Consider the following 27,566-nt stretch of genomic DNA (forward strand, 5'->3'; position numbering starts at 1 on the left):
CAATGGGGTGGCGAAAGCTGACACACTCTGGCTAGGTTTATAAATGCCCTCGGGCAGATAGCCTAGTACCTACCTATGAACCTATATGTTACAGCAATCAGGCTTTAGCTACAGGTTGACAGATTGTGGAATGGCACAAATAGGGCCCCCGCAGTTATGACCAATCCTGTCATGATCCATCAGGGTTATCCACTAATATGAGCTTTTACCTACCTTTACGCATCAGAATATCCACCACTGGCAACATGGTATACTAATGGATTACCTCATTACAATATTACAGAAATATCAGCTCTACTATCAAGCCAAATGACCACCAGACTTTCATGACCCTCTGTTTAGCATAGGTTCATAGGTTGGTACTAGGCTATCGGCCCTAGGGCCTATACAAGCCTAGCCATAACAATTCCCTGGCTATTTCTTCCCACATTATTTACTTCCCTGGACCCCTGTTTACTTCCCTGGACCAAAGCACAATGGTGCATGGAAAGTACAGTTGTGTGAGAACTCACCATACCAGTAAATGTTAAAGAAGGATTAATACTACAGTAGAATTCCCAACAGCTGTAGGCTGACATCCAAACAGGACCAACTTCTAGATATCTGCAGATATATGCTGTAAGTTGTTGTTCTGTCCACTGAGGACCCAAGCTTTCATCTTAGATTAAAGATGATGTCAGCCAGTGGTATCTTGCATTCTTTTTTGCCACTGAAGAAACTAGAGGGAGGCTATATCCTATTCGTGGAAGAAATAGCTTTGAAAAAGTGTAAACAGTCCCCTTTGGCTACCTTGCTGAGGAAGTGCTGGGGCTTTAAGCAGAAAGCTTGGGATTCAGTCAGTTTATACTTCTTCATAACATGATGGGTGGGAGTGGGGTAGCATTCACATCTGTCTAAAAAACATTAAACCCTAGCTGCCATTCACAAGGGTGCAAGCAGTATAACCAGAAAGCAGCTAGTTTGAAGGGATTATTCTCATTTGATATTTATGACTTAAGAGAGAAGAGGTAAAAGTGAGTAAAACATACTTGCATAATAAGGCATTCTACCGAATAGGCAATTAAATTAATTTTCAAGGCATGCCTTAGTTGCCATATGGAACATATGCAACCAACTAAACATTCCTGAAAATGAGTCCATGTCTGATTCATTTCTGGAGCTGGCCAATTGCTCAGCACGACCACATCACATATACACACAATTTGATGGAGAGAGAAGTAGAAGACTGATGGCTATATTTCCTACTCCAAGTGCTTGGGGTAATGCTCCAATGCCAACACTCAAGTACAGCATAACTGGATAGACGGGGTTGCTGTATTACTGAGATGCCATTCTTCAAAAAAGAAACTGCGGTCTCATGCACCTGAGTGTGCGGTAATTCAGGTCAATATGAAAGATCCCAAAAAGCTTACTGAATGAAATGTAGGGAATATCCCCTTGTCCTTCAGATGAGTCACTAAACCAAGGCCGCATCTGTGGGAGTTAGTGGTAGCTCAGGTGGTTGTAAAAGATCCCATCTATCGAAAGTGTAGGGGGTGTTTCCTGATGCCCTGGTCAAACATCCCCTAGAAGTACAAATACTACCTAAAGTCTCCCTAAAAAGAGGCTACCAGCCTAGTGGGACTAACCCAGCCAACAATGGTTAAACAAACAACCTTGCAAAATTTCCAGTAGTCAATACGAATAAAACATAGAATCACCCCCTGAAAACAGACCATGCCTAGTTAGACTAACCTGGTCATTAAAATAAAGCATACCACAATTTTTGTAAAATGGATTTAAATTATGCATTTACCATCATTTTACTGACACTAGTAGTATACAATGTGGTAGGAGGATTTTTTAGTTCGTTCAAATTCCCTTACAAAAATAAATAAATCTCAAATTAAAAACTATGCAACAATTCCTTACTGCAGTTTTGTGACTGCATACTTCAATATGTTACAAATACAGGGAATAGCATAAAATAGCTCAGTTATGCATGTAAAAGGGCTGCTTACTCATTAATTTGTTTCATACATTTCTGAGCTAGTCAATGGTGCAGTCGCAGTCAAATTCCAAAGCAGATGGATTGTAGCAACAGCACTTGCATCCTAATGAGGAAATTGCTGTGGATAGCTACAAAGGTAGTCATGCAGATGACAACTATTTATGTATTTTTTGGAAAAAAGAAATTAGCACAGGAAGTCTCACTCTTTATACTGGGTATGACTTTAATGCACTAGTGTACCCAGTTTTAGAATTCCTGCAAGAATTTGTCCTCGCCAATTTGCAAATCTCCTATAACTGATTTACATTATGCCTGGTGGGCCTTGTTCCTTTGTGCAGGGAAATTACATAAACTGTCCTTTCCAACTCTGAAGTAAGGAGCTAGATTTTTGGTTAATTAGTATTTGTCTTTTAAGCAAAGTAAGTAGGGCGGAAATACTACCTACCACTCTGTCAGATCATAGTCCTTCCCTGATGGATTGCATGACAGCTGGCTTAAAGTGCCCTCTTCCATCACAGGAGATTTGGTTTGGAATTGTCTCCAAGTAGTCTGGTTTCCTTACACATCCAAAAACATTTATTGAAAAGCTACACTAAATCAGTTATAGTTTTGCTTGTTCTTCCCTGAAAAGGACCAAAGAATTTCCAGTTAATTTACTGGTTAACAAATAGGTCAAAATTAAAAGTAATTCAAACAAAAAAGGTGAGGTTTGTAAATTTTTGCATAAGTTGGAAGCCTCATGAGGTCTCTCTGTTGGGTTACTGGATTTTTTTAAGGAAGAATTAATGAGATTCACAGTATAAACTGAGGGAGAATAAAGAACTCCGTTTAAATGAATTTATATGGCAGCATGCCCCCACTAGGCAGAAGTAATATAAATAGACAAAGGAGGGTTTCTAACGGAGCTCCCATTAGCTTTGAGTTGATTTACATATGGTTTGATATTGTCTTTCTGTTAAGCCTTCATGGGACAAATGTACAGTGCTGTTACATGGTTGTAAAGACATATTTCCCCCAGTGGTTACCGTCAGGTTACTTGGTGCATCGGGTAGAATACTTTCCACTCCCTCAGCAGTGATGGGATGAGTTAGACACTGCAAGTCAAACTATCATACTTCTGTTCTGGAAAAATTATCCATGATGATTTTACTAAGTGTTTCTATACATATATGCAAAGAATTAGAGTTTGAAAAGTATCTACTATACCACAGGCAACAGTTATGGTATATGGTTTTATATTTCTGGGATAACTTAAGTACATTTTGGGTAGTAGATCAGGTTAAATCATGGAAAAAAGTCCTCTCATTTTGTCATGTGCAAGACCTTATTTATTATTACATATCCTTAAGAGTTCCTTTCCCAACCAAATGGTCATCTGGTGAAATCCTGGCTTTAGATGTAGTGAATCTGAAAGAGAATAATTTCTCCTGTTGTGTCAATACATGTATAGTTTACATTAGTAGGTTTAAATTTTCTACTGTCTTCATGATTTTGGATTCCTGTTAAAAGTTTTGTTCACATTATTGCTTCCCTGAATTGGACTGACACCTTGCACATAAGAAGCTCATTATAAAACAGCAATGACCATATGCTATTCTAAATATTATAATTAGTTGTACAGTTTCTTATCCATTGTTCTAGTGTTATCTTTACTCTTTCAAAGAATACGTTCTTGTAACAGAGAATCCCTTTAGAAAAGGTTTATAGAAATAAGTTGAAAATTGTATTATTCCAGTTTGATGTACTGTGAATATGATATGCTATATGGAGGATTATGACTGGGTCTCCCATTGTAACCAGGTTATTACGCATGAGACACAGATGCCAAGAAATCTGCATCAAGAACAAGACCCGATCATAATTCTTTGTAGTGAAAAGAGCTTTACCTGCTCCATGTACTACTAGTTACAGAGGAAAAAGAAGTGTAGGAAGTGATTTACATTTAGCTCTGTGAAACAAGCAACAGGAAGAAAAAGTACCTGGAAATAATGGCTTCGAAAGCTTTTATAAACAGAAAATGTGGCAGATATACATGTTTATGTGTGTCAGAATGGAGTTCCAACAGCTTTTAAATGTTTTGTTACCTTCTGCCACTGTTTGCCCACCAGCAGTCTCTGCATTAAGTCCCTAGTCCAAAACTGGAACATCTAGGGCAGTCTCACAGCCACAGTAGAACCATATGTAACAACAAAAACAGGGACTAAGGGATGATGCTAGTTGGGCACATTACTCATGGACTGAAGGGCAGCATGGAGACAAAGCAACAGTAAACATTTAAGCCCTATGGTTTGTTTTGGTGGTCATTCACATCATTAAAAAACAAATCATAGCTACTCGCCAAATAAACGAGAAAGACTGGAACCTCTAAACATTGGTTACTATTGCACCAAAGAATAAATTCACACCCCCTTTCCAAAAGGGGAGACAGATAAGATGCCAGGGTTACAAAAGCAACAAAAAAAACAAAAAAAACCCCCACTTTGCAGCAGAGATATAGTGTCTTATTCTATAAAAAACACATTCTTATGCATAAACAAAACAAAACAAAAGAAAACTAAAATACTAAATAAGGTCTCATAAAGTCAGTGTCTAATGAGAACAGCAGCTCCAAGAGGTGGACAGACTGTGGTCGAAATATGCCAGTGAATTCAGCGGGGTGTAAATAGTTAAACTATTTTAGAGTAAAAATGAATTCAGTTGTAGCTTGATTGTGACAATCTTCTATTAAATCTGCAGTATGATGTGCTGAAACAGCATGAAGAAAAATGCATAGACTGTAGAAGAGAACAGTTACTGACTATGGCCAAGGGATTTTGCACTTCGTATACTGATGGCAAACTGTTTGGTTAGTAGAGACTCAAGTACAATAAAAACAACTTAATAAAAACGCTGCTGTATTTCTTGGGATTTACTGCAGGGGCTACTTGAGGGGAATCTGTGACATCATTTACTTCATTTATACTTGACACAGGCAACTTCCTATTTACAATATAACAAGTTAAGAACAAAGCAGTCCTCCAAACCTTAGGCACAGAGTTCTTCAATGTTATTATCAAGTTGATGAAAAAGCATATTTTGTTTTACTAGAACTATAGTACTTCCGTTTGAAAATTACAGCCTTTCACCAAAGTCTAACTAGAAGCCTGTTACTGTCTTACCTACTATGGAGACATCATACTCTGCCTGGAAAATGGCTTCCTGGCCAGACTGACGGAAAATATTGAGTGCATCTGCATGTGTCACATTATGGAGAGGAATACCATCCACACTCAGCAGTCTGTCCCCAACTTTTAGAGTTCCTTCCCTGCAAGTTAAAAGGAAAACCGTTATTAACATGCAAGTTCCAGAAACATTCAATACTGTTTGCTTTTGAAGGCACAAGTTAAGTCAACCTCACATCAACTATGGCATTATTCTAATAGGATTACCCTGAATACAGATGCACATCTTTTGTTCTTTTCACCAAGTATATATGTTATATAATCTGAGAAGTCTGCCTATTTCAGGGTATGCATGCATACTTAAGATGACCTGAGAAAAGATGCTGCTGTGATGAATTGCAAAAGTACTACAAGATACACGTTTTGTTAAACATCTCCTTTTTCACCACTTTATGGCTTAAGCAGTAGCTTTCTGGGTTTAGAGGGACAACATTTTGGAAGTTGCCATTGAAGTCCAAAGGTCCAGGCTATGCCCCTGGATAAACATCACGCCTGACAATAATCTATATTATCCAAGTTATAAACAGGAATACCAAAAAAAAAAAAAAACATGTCTGATATTATCAGAATCTATGTCATGTCATCCAAATTCTGAACAGCGAGATTGCCACAAAATAGTAACAATAATTATAATAATATAAGAAAGAACATAAGCATAGTTTGCCATAAATAGCTGATGATTCAGTGTAAAGAAGAAATTAACTTGCTACTAAAAATACATGTGACCTGCAGCCAAATACATCAAGTAGCAAAACTGCACTTTTCCATAAGTGCTCTGATTCCAGAAAAGATGAACTTTTCACAGTTTGAGCAATTTTGCTGTATGCAGCTGTATAAAACTGGACATAACCCCCCCACACACAAACAGCAAAAATGCCTACATTATGCTCTATTAAGACAATTCAGTGCCCTCAAGTTAACATTTTAAGAAGTGCAGCTGAGACCTACCATATCCAAAATGCAGAGATCACTGCAGCAGTATCACATAGCAAGTAAATTAGCTGCCGGTTGATGACAGTATGACCAACAAGATTACCAAAAGGAGAAGAGGAATTATCTGCTGTTCTGATCTGGTTGAATTACTTTAGCCTTATGGTCTAAAGACCTGCCATGATGGTCATGACAAAACTCAATGCAGTTACAGCTAACCATTCTGACAAAATCTGCTTGGATACTGCTTCTCTGAATTTATCATGTCATACAGAAAAAAAATTGGTCAGTTTCCCTTTGTTCCTTGGTTCTTGCCAAGTCGTACCTTGATCAGCTGTATACATCTAAGGAGTATAAACATGTTCTCTTTTATTTTTTGAAGATTTTGGAAAGTAGGCTAGAAGTTGTTCAGCTTGGGTTAAGAATGCCTTAGATACAATCTTGGGCATGAACGACACATTTTTTTCATAAGGCCAGTCTGTCCTGATGAAAGGATGTAGACGCTTTAGAAGCCATAAGAACTTGAAATTCATATATACTTCTAGCGTAAGTAATAGCCATGAGGAAAATGGTCCTCTAGTAAAGGAAGTCTACACAACAGTTGGTTGGTTAAAATGGTGATAAGATGGTTCTTCCAGTACAAACTTTAGGTCTCAGACATGAGCTACCAGCTTTCTGGGTAGTTTTATATTTAGTGCATCCTAAAAGGAAAGTTTGGTTATTGGATGAATAGCCAGGGAAATGAAGTCACAGGGAGACATTGATAAAACTGAAAGATGGACTTTATTGAGAGTGAGTCAATTCTGAATGAAACTGGTAACTTCGGTAGGCAAGAACTTGCTGTGCCAAGACTGTTTTAAAATTAGTTTGGTAAGTTGAGCACAGGAGTAAAGTCTTTTTCTTTTCTCCAAATCTGACTTCCTAGTGCAGGTTTTCTAACTTCTTTAAGAATACGAAGATACCTAACGCACAGGATCCCAGTTTGGTATGAGGGACCTGTCCTCCAGGCAGCCAGACTGAGGCAGACTAGTTTGAGGTACAGCAGCTTGCCTTCTTCCCAGGATGCAGTTTTGGGTTAGGGCCTGTAGAATAAGGGGTAACAAAAGCTGTTTAGCCAGAATGGTGGTATTAGGATGATGTTCACCTAATTCTCTCTATAAGTTACTAGTACCTTTAGTATGAGAAGGAACAAGGGAACTGGAACTAGTAGGTGAAAAACTGTCCCAATTTTTGCAAAGTCTTTTTTTTTTCTTTAACATCTTAAAAGTTCTTGTTCAGGAGGGACTGAAAACCCAACACTGTCAAAGGAGAATATTTAAAATTTGATCCTTGACACCCTTGGGGTGTTGAATACTCTGCCTGGCTTGCCTTCTAAGAACTGGTCAAGCAGTAACAGCTCTACCAGATGCATCCAGGACATTATGTCAACACTTTATGATGTTCTTAACTACCTTATGTAAATCTGAATAACTTCTCAGATTTTCAGTGCCAAACTGGAGTCCATAAGGAATTTTATTATATCCTTTACATGCATGTGCAAACACACCACACGATTGCAGCCAAAATACTGAGAAAGGACTCTGTTTGCTTTAAATGTTTCCTTGGTATCTAATTATCTAGCAGTTAGTAAGCAATGATACCTAGTACTTCAGAAATACAAGCATTTTGACAAAGTGGTCTAACACCTTGTGATTTGGCAGTGTACAGCTGGCAGGTACCAGTCTCTAGACTCTTCTTGAATCCAGTAAGAGGACGAGTCACATATTTAGCCTGATCATTTATTCTTTAAAAACAGCGGGGTTTCATAGGTACAACAGGTTGGGAATCTGGCTACAGAGATGCATTTCTGAAGGTGTCCTAAAACATCTAGAACACTGGAGGGATAGTAATGGTCTAAAGAACCTTTGAAATCCCACAAGAGATGCATGGCTTTGCTGGTCATTAACCTAGCTGCTGCCATCAAATTCCAATGCTGGTTCAGGCAATGAACTGTCTTCTTTTTAAATAGGACTTAAATGCCTAAGGTGATGGGCCCCATTTGCTGGGAGGGTAGGATTTATTTTCTATGTTGTAAAGTACTCTTCAGCAAATTTCCCGTAATCAAGTATGGCCACGTCAGAGGTACAGCTGCCCATGTGCCCTAATCCTAGTTTCTGATTGTTGCAACTTTGCTGTGCTTTAATCTTGTACACTATTTATAATGTGTACTTTCACAACAAACTGTATCCACAAATAACCCAGACTGGTAATTTTTCTGCATCATATGCAGTCATTTCAAACATTAGTTTATTTCACTCTATTCACCTTACTAAAATGTGTTGTGTCACACCACCTACATACATGAACAAGGCACTTTTCATCATGCTTACAGTCAAAACTGTTATACAAGTCTCTGCCATGTTTCTCTATTTTACCACTAATCATACACCTCTAGACTCATTTTTATTATTTTCAGTTTATCTGTCTAATAATATATTTGACATACACAAAACTCTTCAGTGACTTATTTTAGTTATAGAGAGGTATATTTACTTACTCTACAAACATCATTGTCTTTACATTAAATCAGATAATTTCTGACATCATACACAGTTTTGTTCACCAACAAATTGCGACACTTCTCAAATGACAGCCTTTCATTGATTTTTTTCAGCAACATAAGCATCAAAATATGCAGTGGAAACATATGCCCATAAGTGCAAAATATTTTTGGCTCATCACTGCAATGTTTTCTTTGTCTCTCTTAGAGCTCAGACTTACTAAATATCAGGGTATCATCCTTTGTGATATGTAGGAATATAACACTGTATACTTGTATCCACAATTTCAAGTTCGTAAACTAGCTTCCATATGGCTGTAGATGAAACAGTTCTCAAACCTAACAGAAAACAGCTTATTCTTAATTATTTCCAATTCCATGCAATTCTGTTGAAAAATTGGCAGACTTTGTTTTTGTTTGATCTGTGACACCATGCAACACCATGACACCATGTTTAGGATAACCTAAAATAAGGTAAAAGCCAAAATATGGGTTTTAATACTGGGTTCACTATGAAATCCCAAAATCTCGAGTTTCAGAATATCAAGTTCAGAATCTTGAAATTGTGAACCCCCCCCCCCCCGACCAAAGCACCACCCAACACACTAAAACATATGCATGCAGGGGGAAAGCACCCCTGCATCCCCCATGTGGGAGGCTGCACCCCCCACCCCCTGCAACTTAAATATATCAACCCAGAGATCGCACTGCAGTGAGGACAAGGGAAATCTCCTGGTACACGCTGAATGCTGATCTCCATTCAGGATTTCGAAGTTTTCAGACTTCGAACACATGATCTTCGATCATATGAAATTCAAAGTTTTGAACTTCGAAATTCTGAACGGAACCTTTGAATACTAAAACCACATGATATGAATACTAAAACCACATGATATGCACTCTGGAGTCTAAAAAGAACTACAGGCACCAATTTCATTAAAATTGTACACATCTGGCACTGAGTACACACACACACATATCTATATATCTATCTACAGTGGATATAAAACGTTTATACACTCCTGTTAAAATGCCAGGTTTTTGTGATATAAAAAAATGAGACCACAATAAATAATTTCAAAACTTTTCCCACCTTTAATATGACCTATAACCTGTACAATTCAATTGAAAAACAAACAAATCTGTTGGGGAAAAAAATATAAAAAATAAAAAACGTGCAATATGCTGGTTGCTTAAGTGTGCACACCCTTAAACTAATACTTTGTTGTGTGCACACCCTTAAACTAATACTTTGTTGAAGCACCTTTTGATTTAATTACAGCATTCAGTCTTCTTGGGCAGGAGTCTATCAGCATGGCACATCTTGATTTGGCAATATTTGCCCACTCTTCCTTGCAAAAGCACTCCAAATCTGTCAGATTGTGAGGGCATCTCTTGTGCACAGCCATCTTCAGGTCACTCCACAAACTTTCTATTGGATTTAGATCTGGGTTCTGGCCGGGCCATTCCAAAACTTTAATTTTCTTCTGGTGAAGCCATTCTTTTGTTGATTTGGATGTATGCTCGGGGTCATTGTCATGTTGAAAGATGAAATTCCTCTTCATCTTCAGCTTTCTAGCAGATGCCTGAAGGTTTTGGGCCAAACGTTCATAATTCCTACCACCTTGACCAAAGCCCCAGTACCAGCTGAAGAAAAGCAACCCCAAAGCGTGATACTGCCAACCACCATGCTTCACCCTGGGGATGGTGTTCTTTTGGTGATGCAAAGTGTTGTTTTTGTGCAAAACGTACCTTTTGGAATAGTGGCCAAAAAGTTCAACCTTGGTCTCATCAGACCATAACACATTTTCCCACATGCTTTTGGGAGACTTGATGTATTGTTTTGCAAATTTTAGCCAGGCCTGGATGTTTTTCTGTGTAAGAAAAGGCTTCTGTCTTCCAACCCTACCCCATAGTGCAGACATATGGAGAATACGGGAGATCGTTGTCACATGTAGTACACAACCAGTACTTGCCAGAAATTCCTGGAGCTCCTTCAGTGTTGCTGTAGGTCTCTTGGCAGCCTCCCTGACCAGTTTTCATTTTGTCTTTTCATAAATTTTGGAGGGACATCCAGTTCTTTGCAACGTCACTGTTGTCCCATATTTTCTCCACTTTTTGATGACTGGCTTCACTGTGTTCCATGGTATATCCAATGCTGTGGAATTTTTTTTGTACAGTTCTCCTGACTGATACCTTTCAACAACGAGATTCCTTTGATGCTTTGTAAGCTCTCTGCGAACCATGGCTTTTGCTGTAGCAGGCAACTGAGTAAATGTCAGGAAAATCCTACTAGGACAGCTGAACTTTACTTGGGGTTAATCAGAGTCTCTTTAATTCATGGCAGGTGTGTACCCAAGAAGACTGAATTCTGTAATTAAATCAAAAGGTGCTTCAACAAAGTATGAGTTTAAGGGTGCACACACACAAAAGTATTAGTTTAAGGGTGTGCACACTTATGCAACGAGTGTATTGTACATTTTTTATTTTTTATATTTTTCCCCTAACAGATTTGTTTATTTTTCAGTTGAATTGCTCAGGTTTTAGGTCACATTAAAGGTAGGAAAAGTTTTGAAATGATTTATTGGGGTCTCATTTTTTTATATCACAAATACCTGGCATTTTAACAGGGGTATTAAATATATATATACATACATATATATATATATATACATACATATATATATATATATATATATACACATACACACACACACACACACGCACACAAAAAAAAGCTACCTGAAGGACATGAAAACTAAGCTGTGTTCATGTAGTTTCTTTAATGTATGAATTTTAATGGCCATTACTTCAGAGTCAGAAAATACTTTATATCTAAAATCCATAATAGATGTACAAACTCAAGCACACAGTTCAACCAATACTGTAACAATCAATTAGATAATTAAACAGATAAAAAGGTGACTGTTAACCCTTCAACAACCACCTAATTTACGATCACTAAGGAAACACTTAATGTTTATCATTTCATTCAAACCAGGTAGAGAATTAACACTTAACTTTATCTGCCATTCTGCTTCTTTTTTCTCTACTTGGTTTCTAAAATTACCACCTCTCATCTTCAAAAACTTGTTCTAAAACTGCAAAGGAAAACTTTTTATAATTACTGCATAAAAGTGAATGTCTGAATAAGGCATTATTATGGTCCTTTGTTTTTACTGTGTAGGCATGTTTGTTTATTCTTTTTCTTAAACTTCTAAACAAGACTCTACAAGAGCTGGTAGTCCTTTTTGGTGAAATGCAAAAATTGCTGGTGATTTTAAACAAGCAGAAAAATGTGGTGAATATTGCAAGAAGTGTTTCTTCTGAAGGGTTTAATTAATTTATTTATTTAGTATTTGTTTACCGGGAAAGTCATACTTGGAAAAAAGCCAATTTTCAGCGGCGACCTGGGGAGAAATTCTCTAACCGCATGTCTTTGTAATGTGGGAGGAAACCAGAGCACCCAAAGGAAACCCCCATGAATGCAGGGAGGATATGCAGACTCCACACAGATGGCACCCCAGCCGAAAATCAAGAGAACCTCTTGCTGTGAGGTGACATTGCTACCGCTGCACCACTGCATCATTAATGATTCCTCTGAAAGAGGTGAGACTGAAACAATTCCCCCAAAACCACAGTATTAACACATCAACCCTTCTTTTAAAGATGTGGCTTCAATTCTGAATATTAATTATGATCAGTTTGCTACTACTACTACTGATGACAGAGACATATCTGGTAAGGCACAATGTAAAGACACTCTTAACTGAATTAGAAAAGGAACTTAAGAGGTTCCAAGCTACTTCTATTGAAAATAAGTATTTTGAACATTGCATAAAAGAATAAATTGTGCCAAAATGGTTATGGTTCTTTAAAATACCCAATGGAGTTAACCCTGGTGACCAATTTTTTTTCAAGACATGTGTTTTAATAAAGCTGGTTTACAATTCTTAAAGCTTCTTGTTAAAAACATCAGTGCTCTGGAAAGACTTAAAATATCATTGCAAACCAATGATGAAGAGCTAAAAGGACTCTTAAATTGACAGCCTGATACAAGACCTGATTATGAGCAGATATTTTGGCAGCAGATCGCTATGAGAAAACTACTGTACAACGCAAACAAAAGAAGGTTTTGCATGATTTGGCAGCTTGCAAGTCTCAAACTGCTTATGGACTGGAAACAAAACCTAAAAAGACTCTTGCGTCCAGTATCATCAATGTTTTTTTCTAGTGATACCATTTCCAATGGTTCTACCCCTTTAAATTTACTGGAGCGCTCAATAGGAAGTAAAGTCACCCCTCTGGATTCCAGTTTGGAAGAGGCTACTTTGGATAGAAACGCTTTTGGAAACAATAACTTTGATGCTGATTTCCTTAAACTTCCTTTTTACTCCCCAATACTGGTTTTTCATTTACTGACAACTATAACAGAGAAGGTACTTCAAAAAAAATCGAGGGAGAACCAATAATCTCTCGAATTGTTGCTGAGGAAGGAGCAGGGGAGTAAACTGTGAATGAGTCATCAGACTGAGTTGTGATGAAATTAAATTATGTAATTTATCAAATTTTAAATGAGCATCATTGCAAAGTCTTGCAATTCGGGTTTAGCTTTATTGAGTCACACAGCTAACCAGACCATTTTAGATCTAAAGTTTTATACAAGAAAAATTAACTTTACGTTTTTTACTGAAAGATTTAAATGTAAAGAAACACTTATGTAACATTGTTTACAACTCACCTCTACATCATACTATAAAATCCTTTGAATTGTTCTGTGAGAAAGAAATTAGGCAGGTTTTAAACAGTAAAACTGAATATCCATTTTTTTTAATTTAAACGTAGAAGAAAATTAAAGCATTAAGAGAATTACAAAATCAAAAGGCTTTAAGATTCATGAAAGCAGGCAAGGGAGGCAGAATGCTCATTATGAGTTTAACCAATATCATGCCTCAATAGAGAAAAATGTTAAAACAGCACTGAATAATACATGGACGTTTCTCTCCAGGATATTCAAAGAAATTAGTAATATATTCATTATTGTCTTTATGATTTTCGTATGAATGGAGAGATGGCTGTTGATTTGTATAACTTTCTATTAGTAGAAAAACATGTATAGGGGGTATAGTCTGGTATACCCAAAATTCACAGAAATGCCACCGACCCTCCATTTAGGCCAATTGTTTCTGCTTCTAGAGGGGTTACAGAAAGCATCTCTTTATTCCTAGATTTTACTTTCAATCCATTAGTACAACTTCCTTCATACATACTTTCTAAAAAGTCCCAGGAATCCTGTATCAGGTTATTTAGTCAAGAATATCAATATGAAACTAGTACGAATTTTATGATTACAGTAGATGTTGTCTATCTCTTTACATCTATTCCTAAAGAAGATGGTGTAGAATATGTGAGGTCCTTTCTAAATAAGTTTACCTATGTTAGTAATAGTTCAATTAACTTCTACTGTGCACTATTGGAAATTCTTCTTGAAAACAACTTCTTCCTTTTAACAAATATTACCAGCAGAAGAAAGGCATTGCAATGGGGGCAACAGCTGGCCCCACTTATGCTAGTCTAGTCCTTGGCTGGTGGAAAAGGGAGATCTTGCCCATTATTTTTGAATATAAAAATGCTGTTTTCTATTTGTAGACAACTTGTTTGCTCTTTGCTTTGCAAGAGACCAATAATTTAGATTTTTGTGCACATTTAAATCAGGGTTCCTCATTTGTTTCAGTTTACAGTAAGAGAGAAGGGTCACAACATTTATTTCCTAGATGTCCAGCTAGAATGAAACCTAGAAATGAATAGATTTGATAGTAAAATTCATAGGAAAACTATATTTTCCACTGGTTATCTTCATTTTCAAAGTAATCAACCCAGCTTTATTTAAAAAAAAAATATATACCCGCAGGCCAGTTTATCAGGGCCTCTCGTATGGTCAGCAATGACCAACATTTTCAGTATGAGATAAAGTTCATTATTTCTCTTTTTGAAGCGAAGGGCTATAAGACTGAGTTTCTTAAGAAAACTGCCCAAGACGTTTGTTCAAAAAGACAAGAACAGTTCAGACCCATTCTTATAAAGGGGTTTAAGAATAAAAGAGCTCAAAGGGCAACTAATGATGCAATTGTAGATGAGAAACAGATTCCACGATACTGTCTTGATATGTCTGTAGATACTTATCAAGAATATAATCAAAAATAACTGGAAAATCATAAATGGAATCAATGAAGTTTACACAATTTAAAGGAACATCCATTTTGTCCATAAGAAAAATGTTTGTATTAAACAAATATTAGACAGTGATAACACAAAGATCTATCCACCAAGCTTTAATAAAAGCTAGAGTACTTATAAGTGCAATAGATGCACTGTGTGTAGGTTTATTTAAGAGGGACCCTACATTTCTGTAAATCACATTCCTTATACTATTGAAGTCCCAGAAAGGTACCATTGTGGTTCTGTAGGAGTAGTGCTTATTGGGTTATGTTAAGATTGTTCTAGCTTTTATGCTGGAATGACTACTAGAAGTTTAAGAAAAAGAATAAAAGAACATACCTACAATAAAAACAAAAAATGCCTTATTCAGACATTCTCTTTTATGCAGTAATTATAAAAAGTTTTCCTTTGCAGTTTTAGAACAAGTTTTTGAAGATGAGAGGTGGTAATTTTAAAAACCAAGTAGAGAAAAAAGCAGCAGAATGGCAGATAAGGTTAAGTGCTGATTCTCTACCTGGTTTGAATGGAACGATAAACATCAAGTGTTTCCTTAGTGATCGTAAATTAGGTGGTTGTTGAAGAGTTAAGTCACCTTTTTATTTATCTGTTTAATTATCTAATTAATTATGTATACCTATTATGGATTTTAGATACAAAGTACTTTCTGATGAAGTTTGTTCCATATGAAAGCAGCTATTAAAAATAACTACTCAAAGTCTCTGGAGTCGTCCTATTGTGATTCAAGTGGTGTTTTATGTGTCTTATAGTTTTCATTTCACTACAGCCTCAGGAGTTTGTCCAGTTTTTATTACTTCAGAGTCACAGCAAATAAATAAGCTATTTTATGAGATGAAAGAGCTAATCTCCAAAGTACATGATTTACTATCACAAAAAGCTCAGACTACATGTAGTATTTTTTTCAGTTGGGATGCAAGGTGCAAAAGGTTCAACTAATATGCATAATGGTCACATTTCTTGCCTCTAGACTATTTTTACAAGTAGAAATGTGCAAAATGAAAACTGAATTTGAATGTAGATGTGAAATGCAGACAAAACAGTAAATAAAATATTTAAAAAATGTGTTTCACAATATGTATTCACTCAGAATGGCCAACAGGACTGAAAATGGAAAAATGGATTTGCCATCAGAAGCAAGTTCCTCTCAACCAGGGAGCATGGAGGGAAAAATTACTTGTATAGCAACTATTTGATGACTGTTTGCCAAGTCCTTCTCAATTCAAACACTGATGAGAGGGCTGTATGGTCCTTTACTAACCCATCAAAATAATATGTACAGCTATTCAGCACCAGGGAGCCAGACAATACTCTCTCTTGTTTAGATAATGCAGATGGTATAAGGCAGTCTCTGACCAAATAAGTGCTCATGATACGGAGACAGATTCTACCATATGATGGTGGGGGTGATGAAAAAAGCATCACTTTTATGGCAATTAATTACACAGCTTTATTTTGCTGTTAATTATTGCTGGGGCTCTGCTCCAGTTTACAAATCGTTGCTGGAACCAGTTCCCCAACCCCCATAGAAACAGGAACGCTTATACTACAATCATGGTTTCACCTTTTGGTTCAAGAAAAAGCTGCTAAATTTTGTCAGGGGTAGTTAAATATAGCTTCACCATCAGTGAGATGAGCATCACTGGTTCTACTACAAGCACTGAAAGACCGTAATCTAGCATCCTGTAAGCTTGTGCAGGATGCTGCTCACATATGAACTCTAATATGAGTTCAGGCAAGCAGCTGCTGTACCTTACAAGAGCACATTACTAATGTTTGAGCAAGGTAAGTGTGGCAGCTGTGGGGAGGGATTTGAGGGAATGACAGGATATATTATGCAAGTGATCGGGAATGGGATTTATATTTAGGGAACAGGAAGGAGTTTTAGGTTCCGGTAACAGGAAGGGAGTTTTAGGGTTAGGAAGCAATTGGGAAATTTAGGTTTGGGGGAGGAAGGATGAAGTGTTAGGTTCAAGGAGTGACTTTAGTGTAAGGGAAGGGGAATGGAGGTTTTGGGTAACTGATCAAGGACTTAGATTAGGAACTGGGTAAGAGTTTTAGGGTTAGGGATAGGGCTCTAGTAGTGCTGGGAGAGCTAAATAGTTATGGGTTATGGGGCTAGTGGGAGTTCGACCACTTGCTTTTCAAGCAAGTGACAGTGAGCAAGTCTGTCTCAAGTTACTAGCATGTGAGCACTTGTAGTAGACCCTTATATATATATTTTTTTACATCTCATCTACTCTCTAATAGTACCCATTCAATGAATACTGACATCTTACCAGAGATAACTTTTCCACCTGACAGTGTCTCATATTAGAATTCTTTCTCATATGGTGCACCAAAAATTTGTATTATCTTCAAAGCTGTTCATTTATGTTCAGAACTTTGCCATTAAAGAGAACAGAGAAGGGGAGATTGAGGAATTCTGATTTTAAGCCTCTGGACACACTATTTTATATTTATCCTTTGTTGACAGGGTAAGTCCCACTAGGCTAGCAGCCTCTATTCAGAGACCCGAGGTTGTACTGATACTTCTAGAGTAAATTTGGCCAGGGTATCAGTAAACATCCCCTACTCTTGGTAGTTGGGGGAAGAGTTTGTGCCTAGAAATCCAGATTTCCAGTTTCCTGTCCAGTCGCAGAGGCAACCAGGAGGAACAGGAAGAAACCATGCCTGATTCAGCTTTTGCTGAAACTGGAGTGAAAGTCACTGGAAATGTAGTTGAAATTGTAGAATGGCTACAAGAATTTTTTTCTGATGATGTGGGTGCAGAAAAAAAAAACAGTGATATAGGAGGAAAATGGGATTGTAGCTAAAACAGGGATGGATTCAGAGGAAAACTTTCAGGGAAGATCGCCTCAGGAGAGACAGTTACTTCGGAAAAATTCATAATTACAACCCTCTAATTGGAAAGGGGGGTTGCAGGATGTTTATTTGAAAGAAATGGTAAATAAAAGTGAGCTAGAAAATGGAGCAGCAATTTCATGGAGTGACATCATGGAAAAATAGAAGAAAAAGGAGAACAGACTGTGCCAGAAACAATTCCAGAGGCAAAAACTTGTGCACAAACTGTTGGAGAAGGAACAGAAAGAAGAAATAAAAGAAACAAAAAAGATGTATAGAGTACGCGTGAGTAGCAAAAAGAAGACATTTTGGACAGGTATAAGGTTTGGGACTCTGTCACTGCACCTCTGGGTATCAAAGCAAAAGAGGTAAGATCGTTTACTGTAATAAAGAGACTTTTTGTGACTTGATATTTGAGATTGGGGATGGCAATAAACATTTTTCTGGGTGTATATAAACAAAAGAAAAATATTTATCCATGGTAAGAATATGTCATGCATGCTTTTTATAGACAAAAAAAAAAATGATCCGGTTTAGAACTGAAGTTGAAGCAAAAGAAAGTACAGTTTTATTCACACGAAAAACAAGGTCCAAGACGAAAAAAGGTTTAATGCAACCAAAACAGACAAGGACAAAATTCGATTGACCTAGGTTTCGTCCACAATGATATGGACTTCTTCAGAATACTAAACATACTCCAAGCCACTCTATATATCACAATGAATACATAACATATGACTTGAATTAAACAATTAATTAATCAATTATTAAAAAAAAAATTTTTAAATTTAAATACATCCTACAATATTGTTTGAGACAATCTAAAAAAATGTATATATAATTATTTTTATTACAGCCATTAAGATTCAAAATATAACACTATAATATCAAATGAATAAAAAATATGTTACTTATTACTTTTAATATATATATGAATATTATAATTAAAAGGTATATATAGGATGTGTGTATAAAAAATGTTAATATATGTGTAATATAATATATAATATTGACATAAAACCATGTATCCTTAATGTGTGTGACTGTGATTACCAAATACTTCAATCCATATAATATTCAAATAATAAATAATACCAAAATCCCCTGCACTACTATGCCTTGCCTTTAATGTGTTTAAGCTTAAGCACAGGCTTTACAGTACAGCATTCATTCAGACCAGGAAAATTATGTGCATTCAATTTTAGTTGCCATTTTAATTCACTTAAGTCTAAATGCACATCCAAAGTTCTACCCTGCTGGTCCCAATTTATTTGTTGTAAAACACAAAATTTAAATGAATGATCGTGATGGTCCATTATATGTCTAGCCATGGCATTAGTGGGCTTAAGATGTTTCATATCTAAAAGATGTTCCCTAACCCTCTCTCTAAATGGCCTACACGTTTTCCCAACATAGAAGGCCATGCAACATAAACACTTGGCAAGATAAACAACATTCTTACTACAATTAAAATGACCCATAATATATACCTGCTGATTGTTGACCACCAATTTGCTACCCGTAGTTAAAATATAAGAACATATGGTACATCTCCCACATTTAAAATTTTCCGTTGTCCTCCTATTAGTGACATTTTTATACAAAGAAAATTTCTCAAAATTTTTTTTTAAAAGATAAATCCTTTTTAAACACAAATCTAGGGGTATTCATAAACTTGGATCCAACATTTTTATCCAATTGCAATATACCCCATTTTTTTGTTATCACCCTTGTAACATAATTTGAGTCTCCATTAGAAGTCAAAATATACATAAAAGGGGAATTCCCTGTACCATAAGTGGAGACGGGCCTTATCAAAGTTGTTATTCCACTATCAGAGTCAAGTATACATTTATAAAAACCGCTACGTCTCTTATTTTGTACTTCTTGGAACAAATCCATACATAAATTTTCCGGATATCCTCTATTCAAAAACATAGAAACCATATAATTTAATTCATCCACAAATTCTTTATCTTCACTGACCATCCTGGCCGCCCTGACCATTTGGCCTTTAACAATAGCTTTCTTTTGGTGGCCAGGATGCCAACTACTATAGTGAAGATAAGAATTTGAAAAAGTGGACTTCCTATAAATTCTAGAGTTGAATTTACCATGTGTCTTATCCAAGGTTAATCTGACATCTAAATATGTAATAGTATCTGTATTATATTCATATGTAAATTTTAAGAACCAAACAGTATTGTTAATATATTCAATAAAGGCTTCCATAATAGTCAAATCACCCTCCCAAATAATAAATATATCATCCAAAATGCGTGTATACATTTTGATATACTTGTTATATGCACTGGTGAATAAAAAATGCTCTTTCCAATATGCCATAATATAATTGGCATATGTGGGAGCACATGAGGCTCCCATAGCCACTCCTTTACTTTGCCTAAAATAATGCCCCTCAAAAAACACAAAATTATTGTGCAATAATGCTTCCATTAACCTAATCATGGCATTGATTTGATCTTGCTCAAACAACCCTGTTGTTCCCAATTGGTCCTCTAACCATATCAAACCAGTGTCCTGCAGAATTGCTGTAAACAAATTACACACATCAATGGTTAAAAATGTAATATTACCATCAATGTTAAAAACTTTTAACTTCTCCAAAAAATCCCAAGAATCTTTAATTATATAAGGGAAGCATTTCAAACCCATCTTCATATGATGATCTAAATATTGACTAATAAAACAAGTTTTACTTCTCTTACCATCTACAATAGGTCTAAACTGAACATTGTCTAGTCCTTTGTGAATTTTAGGGATACCGAAGATTCCACTCACCACTGGATATGGATTACACATGAACTCATATTAGTTTTCAGTTATTTCACCCTGAATCAACATATCCTCTAATAAAATATCCACTTTTTTGTGTGCAATATTGATTTCATTTATACTAGTCTCCTCATAATTATCCTCTAACAACATAGACATCATGATACTAATATAATCATTATTACCTACAATCACAACCCCATTGCCCTTATTGGGCTTCATAATACGTATATTGTCAATTTTGCCTATAGTGTTAAGAAGGGCTTGCTCTTCATCAGTCATATTTGCGTATGTTTGCCTCACATGTTGTCTATAATGTTCCCTGATATCCATCTCGCACATTTTTTCATAAGTGGATATCATGGGGTTTAAAGGAGGATTAAATATACTTGGTTTATGTAACAAATCATGTTTATCTGTAAATTGAATATTATTAGCCCCTTCAAAATGAATTCTCAAGTTCATTTTACGTATAAATAATTTCAATTCTATAAGTATATCTGCCAAAGACCCTGTTCTACAGGGAGTAAAGGTAAAACCCTTAGAAAAAAGATTGGCATACTCTGTATTAAAAGGAAAATAAGAATAATTATATAATTTAAAATCATGTACACTATTTTCAATAATAGTGGGATTACATAAAATACCTTCCTGTGTCTGATGTACCATATCCATTTCTAATTCAAGTGAATTAATGTCCACATGCACATTATTAAACATAATGGGACCATCAAAGTGTTCAAAATTTTGATGAATAATACCTGTGGCCCCTATAAGGTTAGCATCCTGAATTTCCTCAAAATCGCATAACTGTCTAGTTCCATTCACTTCATTTAATTTTTCTGTTGTATTTGATAAAAAAATCTTGATTAACATTGAAAACATTAGAATCATTAATACACACATCCTTTTGATCTACCACATTAAAATCTGGACAATAGATACAAACCAAGTCATCCCCACTTTCATTTATCACTGAATGAATACTCAAATTAAATAGATCAGAGTCTATTTGTGTAGAGGAAAGACCGTTGTCTAATAAATTGTCCTTGGCAACATTTATTGTCCCAGACTTAGTCACAAGTTTGTTAATAGTGAAACGATAGTTACTGTCCATTGCTATTTCCACCTTATAGGTTCATAGGTTCATAGGTTTATACTAGGCTATCTGCCCTAAGGCATTTATAAGCCTAGCCCAAATTATTGTGGCTTACGCCACCCCTTATATGAAAAAATACTGTGCCCATTAGTTTGTTGTGCCTCTGTCCAGCAGTGACCCAGAGATGATTCCCGGGGTAAACCTACGATCTCCCATCCACAGGTCTAGATTTCTCTTGAACAGAGTCAGCGAGGTGCTCTGCCTCACATGGACCGGGATTTTATTCCACAGCATAGGGAGTCTCTGAGTGATAAATCTATCCCTCCAGCACGTCCTATTTATATCCGTGCTAAGGTTTAAGTCGCTTGCTCTAGTGGTTTTGGTGGATTTGGATTTTTTGAGGTGGAGCATGTCCATTAATTCCGGGTTGGACATGGCCTTGTATGTCAGGCACATGTCACCTCTGAGCAGACGGTATGCGACTGAATAGAGCTGGAGTTTCTTCAATCTGGCAGCATATGACAGATTTTGGAGTCCCTTTATCCTTTTGGTGAGGAACTTTTGGGGTCTCTCCAATTGCTGCAGATGTCGGGTGAGATACATCCCGAATGGGGCATTGTACTCGATCATTGGTCTGATAAGTGAAGAGTACAGGGGAACAATGACCTCACTAGATCTGGATGTGAATCCCTTCATGATCAGGTGGGCAATGTAGAAGGTCTTTCTAACCACTTTAGCAATGTGAGTGTCAAAAGAAAGGCCACTGTCAACCTGGGTCCCCAGGTCCCTGATAACTTCTTCTGTGCTTAGTGGATTGCCACCTATATGGTAGCTTGGGGTTACCTTGTTTTTCCCAAAGGGTATGACTATACATTTTTGGCGTTTAACTTCAGGCCATGGCTCTGGCACCAGCTATCTGTTTCCGTGAGTCCCTTCTGAAGGATATCCGTGTCCGATGCACTTTCCACTATGGCCCAGTTTGCAGTCATCTGCAAACTTTGTCAGCCAAAGTCCTCCCATGTTGGCCTGTACTTCTGAGAAGTAGATGCCAAACAATAGGGGCCAAGGACCGAGCCCTGTGGGACACCACTTGTGACCGGCTTGGAGTCTGACACAGCGCCAGCAACTCTAACCCTGTGGGTTCTGTCCTTAAGCCAGTTTGCAACCCATCTTGTGACATATGGGTTTACATTTAAGCTGGTAAGTTTTTCTACAATACCCGAGTGGGGTATTGTGTCAAAGTCTTGCAAGGTCAAGGTAGGCTGTATGGACTGCCTTTCCCTCATCAATGGCCTTGGTGACTATTTGAAGACGTCGACCAAGTTCAAAAGGCATGATCTTCCCTCGACACAGCCAAACTGGGTCGGGTCCAATGTCTGCAAGTCCCTATATCTTTGTTTATGAGCTCCATTATGATCCTCTCCATAGCTTTGCAGACTAGACTTGTTAAGCTTATGGGGTAATTACCAGGGTCCGTAGAAACCACCTTTGTGGAGTGGGACCACAGTTGCCGTCGCCACTCCTTGGGCACGTATCCTGTGGTAAGGCTGAGATTAAACAGCTGCCTTATGTGCGGGTTTAATTCCTCATTTAGCTCGTGTAGCACACAGCTGGGGACACCATCCGGTCCCATTGATGCTGTGTTTTTAGCTTTAGAGAGAGCAGCTTTCACCTGCGCATTTGAGATGTCCGGGAGGCTACACTCGGCTGGGATAGTTATCTCTCCTTTAGGGGAGAGGGTGAAGTTTGCACTGAACCTGTCTGCCAGTATGTTGGCAATGTCTGTGGGTTCAGTGATTTTTGTATCATTTTGGACTAATTCTGAGCATATCTGTGAGTTTCCACCCAGGTTCCTAACATAGCTGAAAAAGGCCTTATGATTGTCCTTTGAATCCATGGCAATTTTCTCTCAAAATTGGCCTTAGTTGATTTTATGAGTGCTCGTATTTTTTACTAATAATGATCAGGGGTGACTTCCCTTTTATGGATTTTGTTCTATCATGTAATAGCTTTCTCCTCTTATTGTAAAGTTTGTTAATGGCTGGGGTCCACCAGACTGGACGTTTGCCCTTTGTGGAAAGAGTCTTGGTTTTATTTGGGATTGCCTGATCCATGCAGTCCTGGAGGTGTTCATAGAAGGCATTTGTAAGGGCTTCCGCAGCTTGGGTTTGGTTTCCTCTGGCTCAGGGGCCTTGAAGGATACCACACCAGTCTTGAGTAGTGTGAAGTTTGCTTTAGAGAAGTTCTTCACTATGGTCTTTTGTTTGGGGTGGGGGGATGTGGATTTCCAGTGAGATTAGTTTATGATCAGATCTCACCAATGAGGGATATACTTCGGTGTGGAGCATTTTGTCCCCATGTTTGTGACAATGAGATCTAGTATATTTTCTCCTCTCGTGGGAACAGTGACTAGCTGTTCCATGGCATTTGAATTTATGAACTCCAGGAACCGTTGGGCTAGAAAGTTAGGGCTTGAGTAATGTTCCCAGTCTATATTCGGGTAGTTGAAGTCACCCAATATGATGGTGTTTGGAGATACATTTATACCCTCCAGTGTCTTCAGGAAGGCTGTGTGGGGTTCCTGAGTTTGAGAGGGTGGCCTGTAGCATGCTACAATTTGTAGAGCAGTTTTGCCTATGGTTAGTTGCACCTGGATGGTTTCGAAGCTTCATGCGTTGCCACCAACCTGGAGGTGTGAGTATCCTTTATGAATATGGATACACCCCTCCTTTTGTGGAGTGGTCCGGGTTTTGGGGCGGAGCATGATATGAGGTAAAACCTAATAGTGCGGGGTGCTCTCAGGAGCCTTGAACCAGGTTTCAGTTACAGCACAGACATCGATGTTCTCCATACTGAGAAGGGCCTCGAGTGCGTGCATTTTGAGATTTAGACTTCTGGCATTGAGCAGCATTACCCTCAATTTCTTCCCATTTTTGTTTTTAGGGTGGTAGGTTTAGAATTTGAGCCTTGCCTAAAAAAGGCACTATGGGGTGGCAAGAGCCTTAGCCAATATCCGGAATCCCAGGGGTGACAGGTGCAAGCCGTCCTGAAGCTTGAAACAGCGTGGCTTGTCAAGCATGTCATCCCAGGCAGACAGACACTGGATCCCCTTTGAATGACACCAGACATTAAGCCAATTGTTAAAGCTGATCATCTTGTCTCTATATTGTGGCATCATTCTTGGTGAAGGAAGGATACTGCTCAGGGTTAGGGTCATACCTGCCTGGGCTACATAATCAGAGAGCTCCTCTATGTCTCTTTTCATGCAGTCCAGGGAGGTACGTCTCAGGTCGTTCACACCGGCATGGACAATGACTGTGTCATATTTGTACTTGCTGTGGAGTGACCCGAGTGCTTGTGCTATGTGGCGGATTCTAGCGCCAGATAGGCAGCTTACTGTGTCCCTCTCCTTGTTCAGCCTGGTGAGTGGGGCGTCAGTGTGTCTGACTATGGAGTCACCTATGACAAGTATGTTTGGTGTTGTATTTGGCCTTAAGGGCTGTGACTGCTTTGCACACTGCTTTTGTGGTTTATGTGTTGCTTGTGGGGTGTCTTGAGGTAGCAGTTGTTTGGGTGTCTGCTTTGGAGGCCTCTGCTGTTTAGGTAAATTTTTACTCAGAGCCTCCGAGTATGTCTTTGTGTGTTTATGTGTTTGATTCAGTGGAGTGGTAGCATTATGTGAGGCTGGTTTTGTGGTGTGTGTAGTTGCCTTCTCCTCCTGTCTGGTCTTGCCAGTCCTGAGTTGAGAGAGCTCAGCCTCCAGTTTGGCTAAATAGCTGCATCTCTCGCAAGTATTTGTGTTATGTGGGAGGAGGAGAGGGTTATTGTTTATAGTATTGTAAAAAGAATCATTCAACTCAACAAAGTCAACATATTTCAATTCAAAATTCACATCAAAGGGGCTAGCCATCTCATTCACTTGTTTAATATCAGGTTGTTTATGATAAAATGGCTTACAAGTTACACTATCCACTTCACCTTCCCCCAAGGAAAGTGAATAATTCATTTTCTGGGCCTCCACTGCTCGTTCTGGAAATTGCTGGTATAATCTCTCTTCTTGGGTCGAGCTCCCATCTGACCGAATTCCCTCTCCTTGTAATAACCATCCTTGTTTCGGATTCTTTCCGAACGTCTTAAACCATCTGCTAAAGGGCTGGAAGCGTCAACGTTTAAATCTTTATCCCCTGTACGCATATCTGGTGTTTTCATCATCTCAGCTTCTGTCTCCTGATTGGACGCCCCTTGCCAGTTACTATGCCTACCGAGACCAGCCTTAGATTGCAGATATACTTTACCCGTTTCGTATATTCGTACACTATAGGCAAAATTGACAACATACGTATTATGAAGCCCGATAAGGGCAATGGGGTTGTGATTGTAGATAATAATGATATTAGTATCATGATGTCTATGTTGTTAGAGGATAATTATGAGGAGACTAGTATAAATGAAATCAACATTGCACACAAAAAAGTGGATATTTTATTAGAGGATATGTTGATTCAGGGTGAAATAACTGAAAACGAATATGAGTTCATGTGTAATCCATATCCAGTGGTGAGTGGAATCTTCGGTATCCCTAAAATTCACAAAGGACTAGACAATGTTCAGTTTAGACCTATTGTAGATGGTAAGAGAAGTAAAACTTGTTTTATTAGTCAATATTTAGATCATCATATGAAGATGGGTTTGAAATGCTTCCCTTATATAATTAAAGATTCTTGGGATTTTTTGGAGAAGTTAAAAGTTTTTAACATTGACGGTAATATTACATTTTTAACCATTGATGTGTGTAATTTGTTTACAGCAATTCCGCAGGACACTGGTTTGATATGGTTAGAGGACCAATTTTGTTTGAGCAAGATCAAATCAATGCCATGATTAGGATAATGGAAGTATTATTGCACAATAATTTTGTGTTTTTTGAGGGGCATTATTTTAGGCAAAGTAAAGGAGTGGCTATGGGAGCCTCATGTGCTCCCACATATGCCAATTATATTATGGCATATTGGGAAGAGCATTTTTTATTCACCAGTGCATATAACAAGTATATCAAAATGTATACACGCTTTTTGGATGATATATTTATTATTTGGGAGGGTGATTTGACTATTATGGAAGCCTTTATTGAATATATTAACAATACTGTTTGGTTCTTAAAATTTACATATGAATATAATACAGATACTATTACATATTTAGATGTCAGATTAACCTTGGATAAGACACATGGTAAATTCAACTCTAGAATTTATAGGAAGTCCACTTTTTCAAATTCTTATCTTCACTATAGTAGTTGGCATCCTGGCCACCAAAAGAAGGCTATTGTTAAAGGCCAAATGGTCAGGGCGGCCAGGATGGTCAGTGAAGATAAAGAATTTGTGGATGAATTAAATTATATGGTTTCTATGTTTTTGAATAGAGGATATCCGGAAAATTTATGTATGGATTTGTTCCAAGAAGTACAAAATAAGAGACATAGCGGTTTTTATAAATGTATACTTGACTCTGATAGTGGAATAACAACTTTGATAAGGCCCGTCTCCACTTATGGTACAGGGAATTCCCCTTTGATGTATATTTTGACTTATAATGGAGACTCAGATTATGTTACAAGGGTGATAACAAAAAACTGGGGTATATTGCAATTGGATAAAAATGTTGGATCTAAGTTTATGAATACCCCTAGATTTGTGTTTAAAAAGGATTTATCTTTTAAAAAATTTTTTGAGAAATTTTCTTTGTATAAAAATGTCACTAATAGGAGGACAACGGGAAATTTTAAATGTGGGAGATGTACCATATGTTCTTATATTTTAACTACGGGTAGCAAATTGGTGGTCAACAATCAGCAGGTATATATTATGGGTCATTTTAATTGTTATAGTAAGAATGTTGTTTATCTTGCCAAGT

At 37.5% G+C, this 27,566-nt stretch overlaps 1 protein-coding gene across 4 annotated transcripts in view; it reads right to left on the minus strand.

The window, feature by feature from the left end:
- The window catches only part of GRIP2 (glutamate receptor interacting protein 2), a 2,580,489-nt gene that overhangs the window by 1,008,167 nt on the left and 1,544,756 nt on the right, over positions 1-27,566 (minus strand). For all 4 annotated transcript variants that reach the window (XM_044078606.1, XM_044078609.1, XM_044078607.1 and 1 more), the window contains exon 7: positions 5,149-5,294. In XM_044078606.1, coding sequence (XP_043934541.1) covers positions 5,149-5,294 — 146 coding nt within the window. The remainder of the gene's footprint in view (positions 1-5,148; positions 5,295-27,566) is intronic.

This window comes from Protopterus annectens, chromosome 7.part1 (genome assembly GCF_019279795.1).
Source record: "Protopterus annectens isolate FY-2018-M chromosome 7.part1, PAN1.0, whole genome shotgun sequence".
Taxonomy (NCBI): domain Eukaryota; kingdom Metazoa; phylum Chordata; order Ceratodontiformes; family Protopteridae; genus Protopterus; species Protopterus annectens.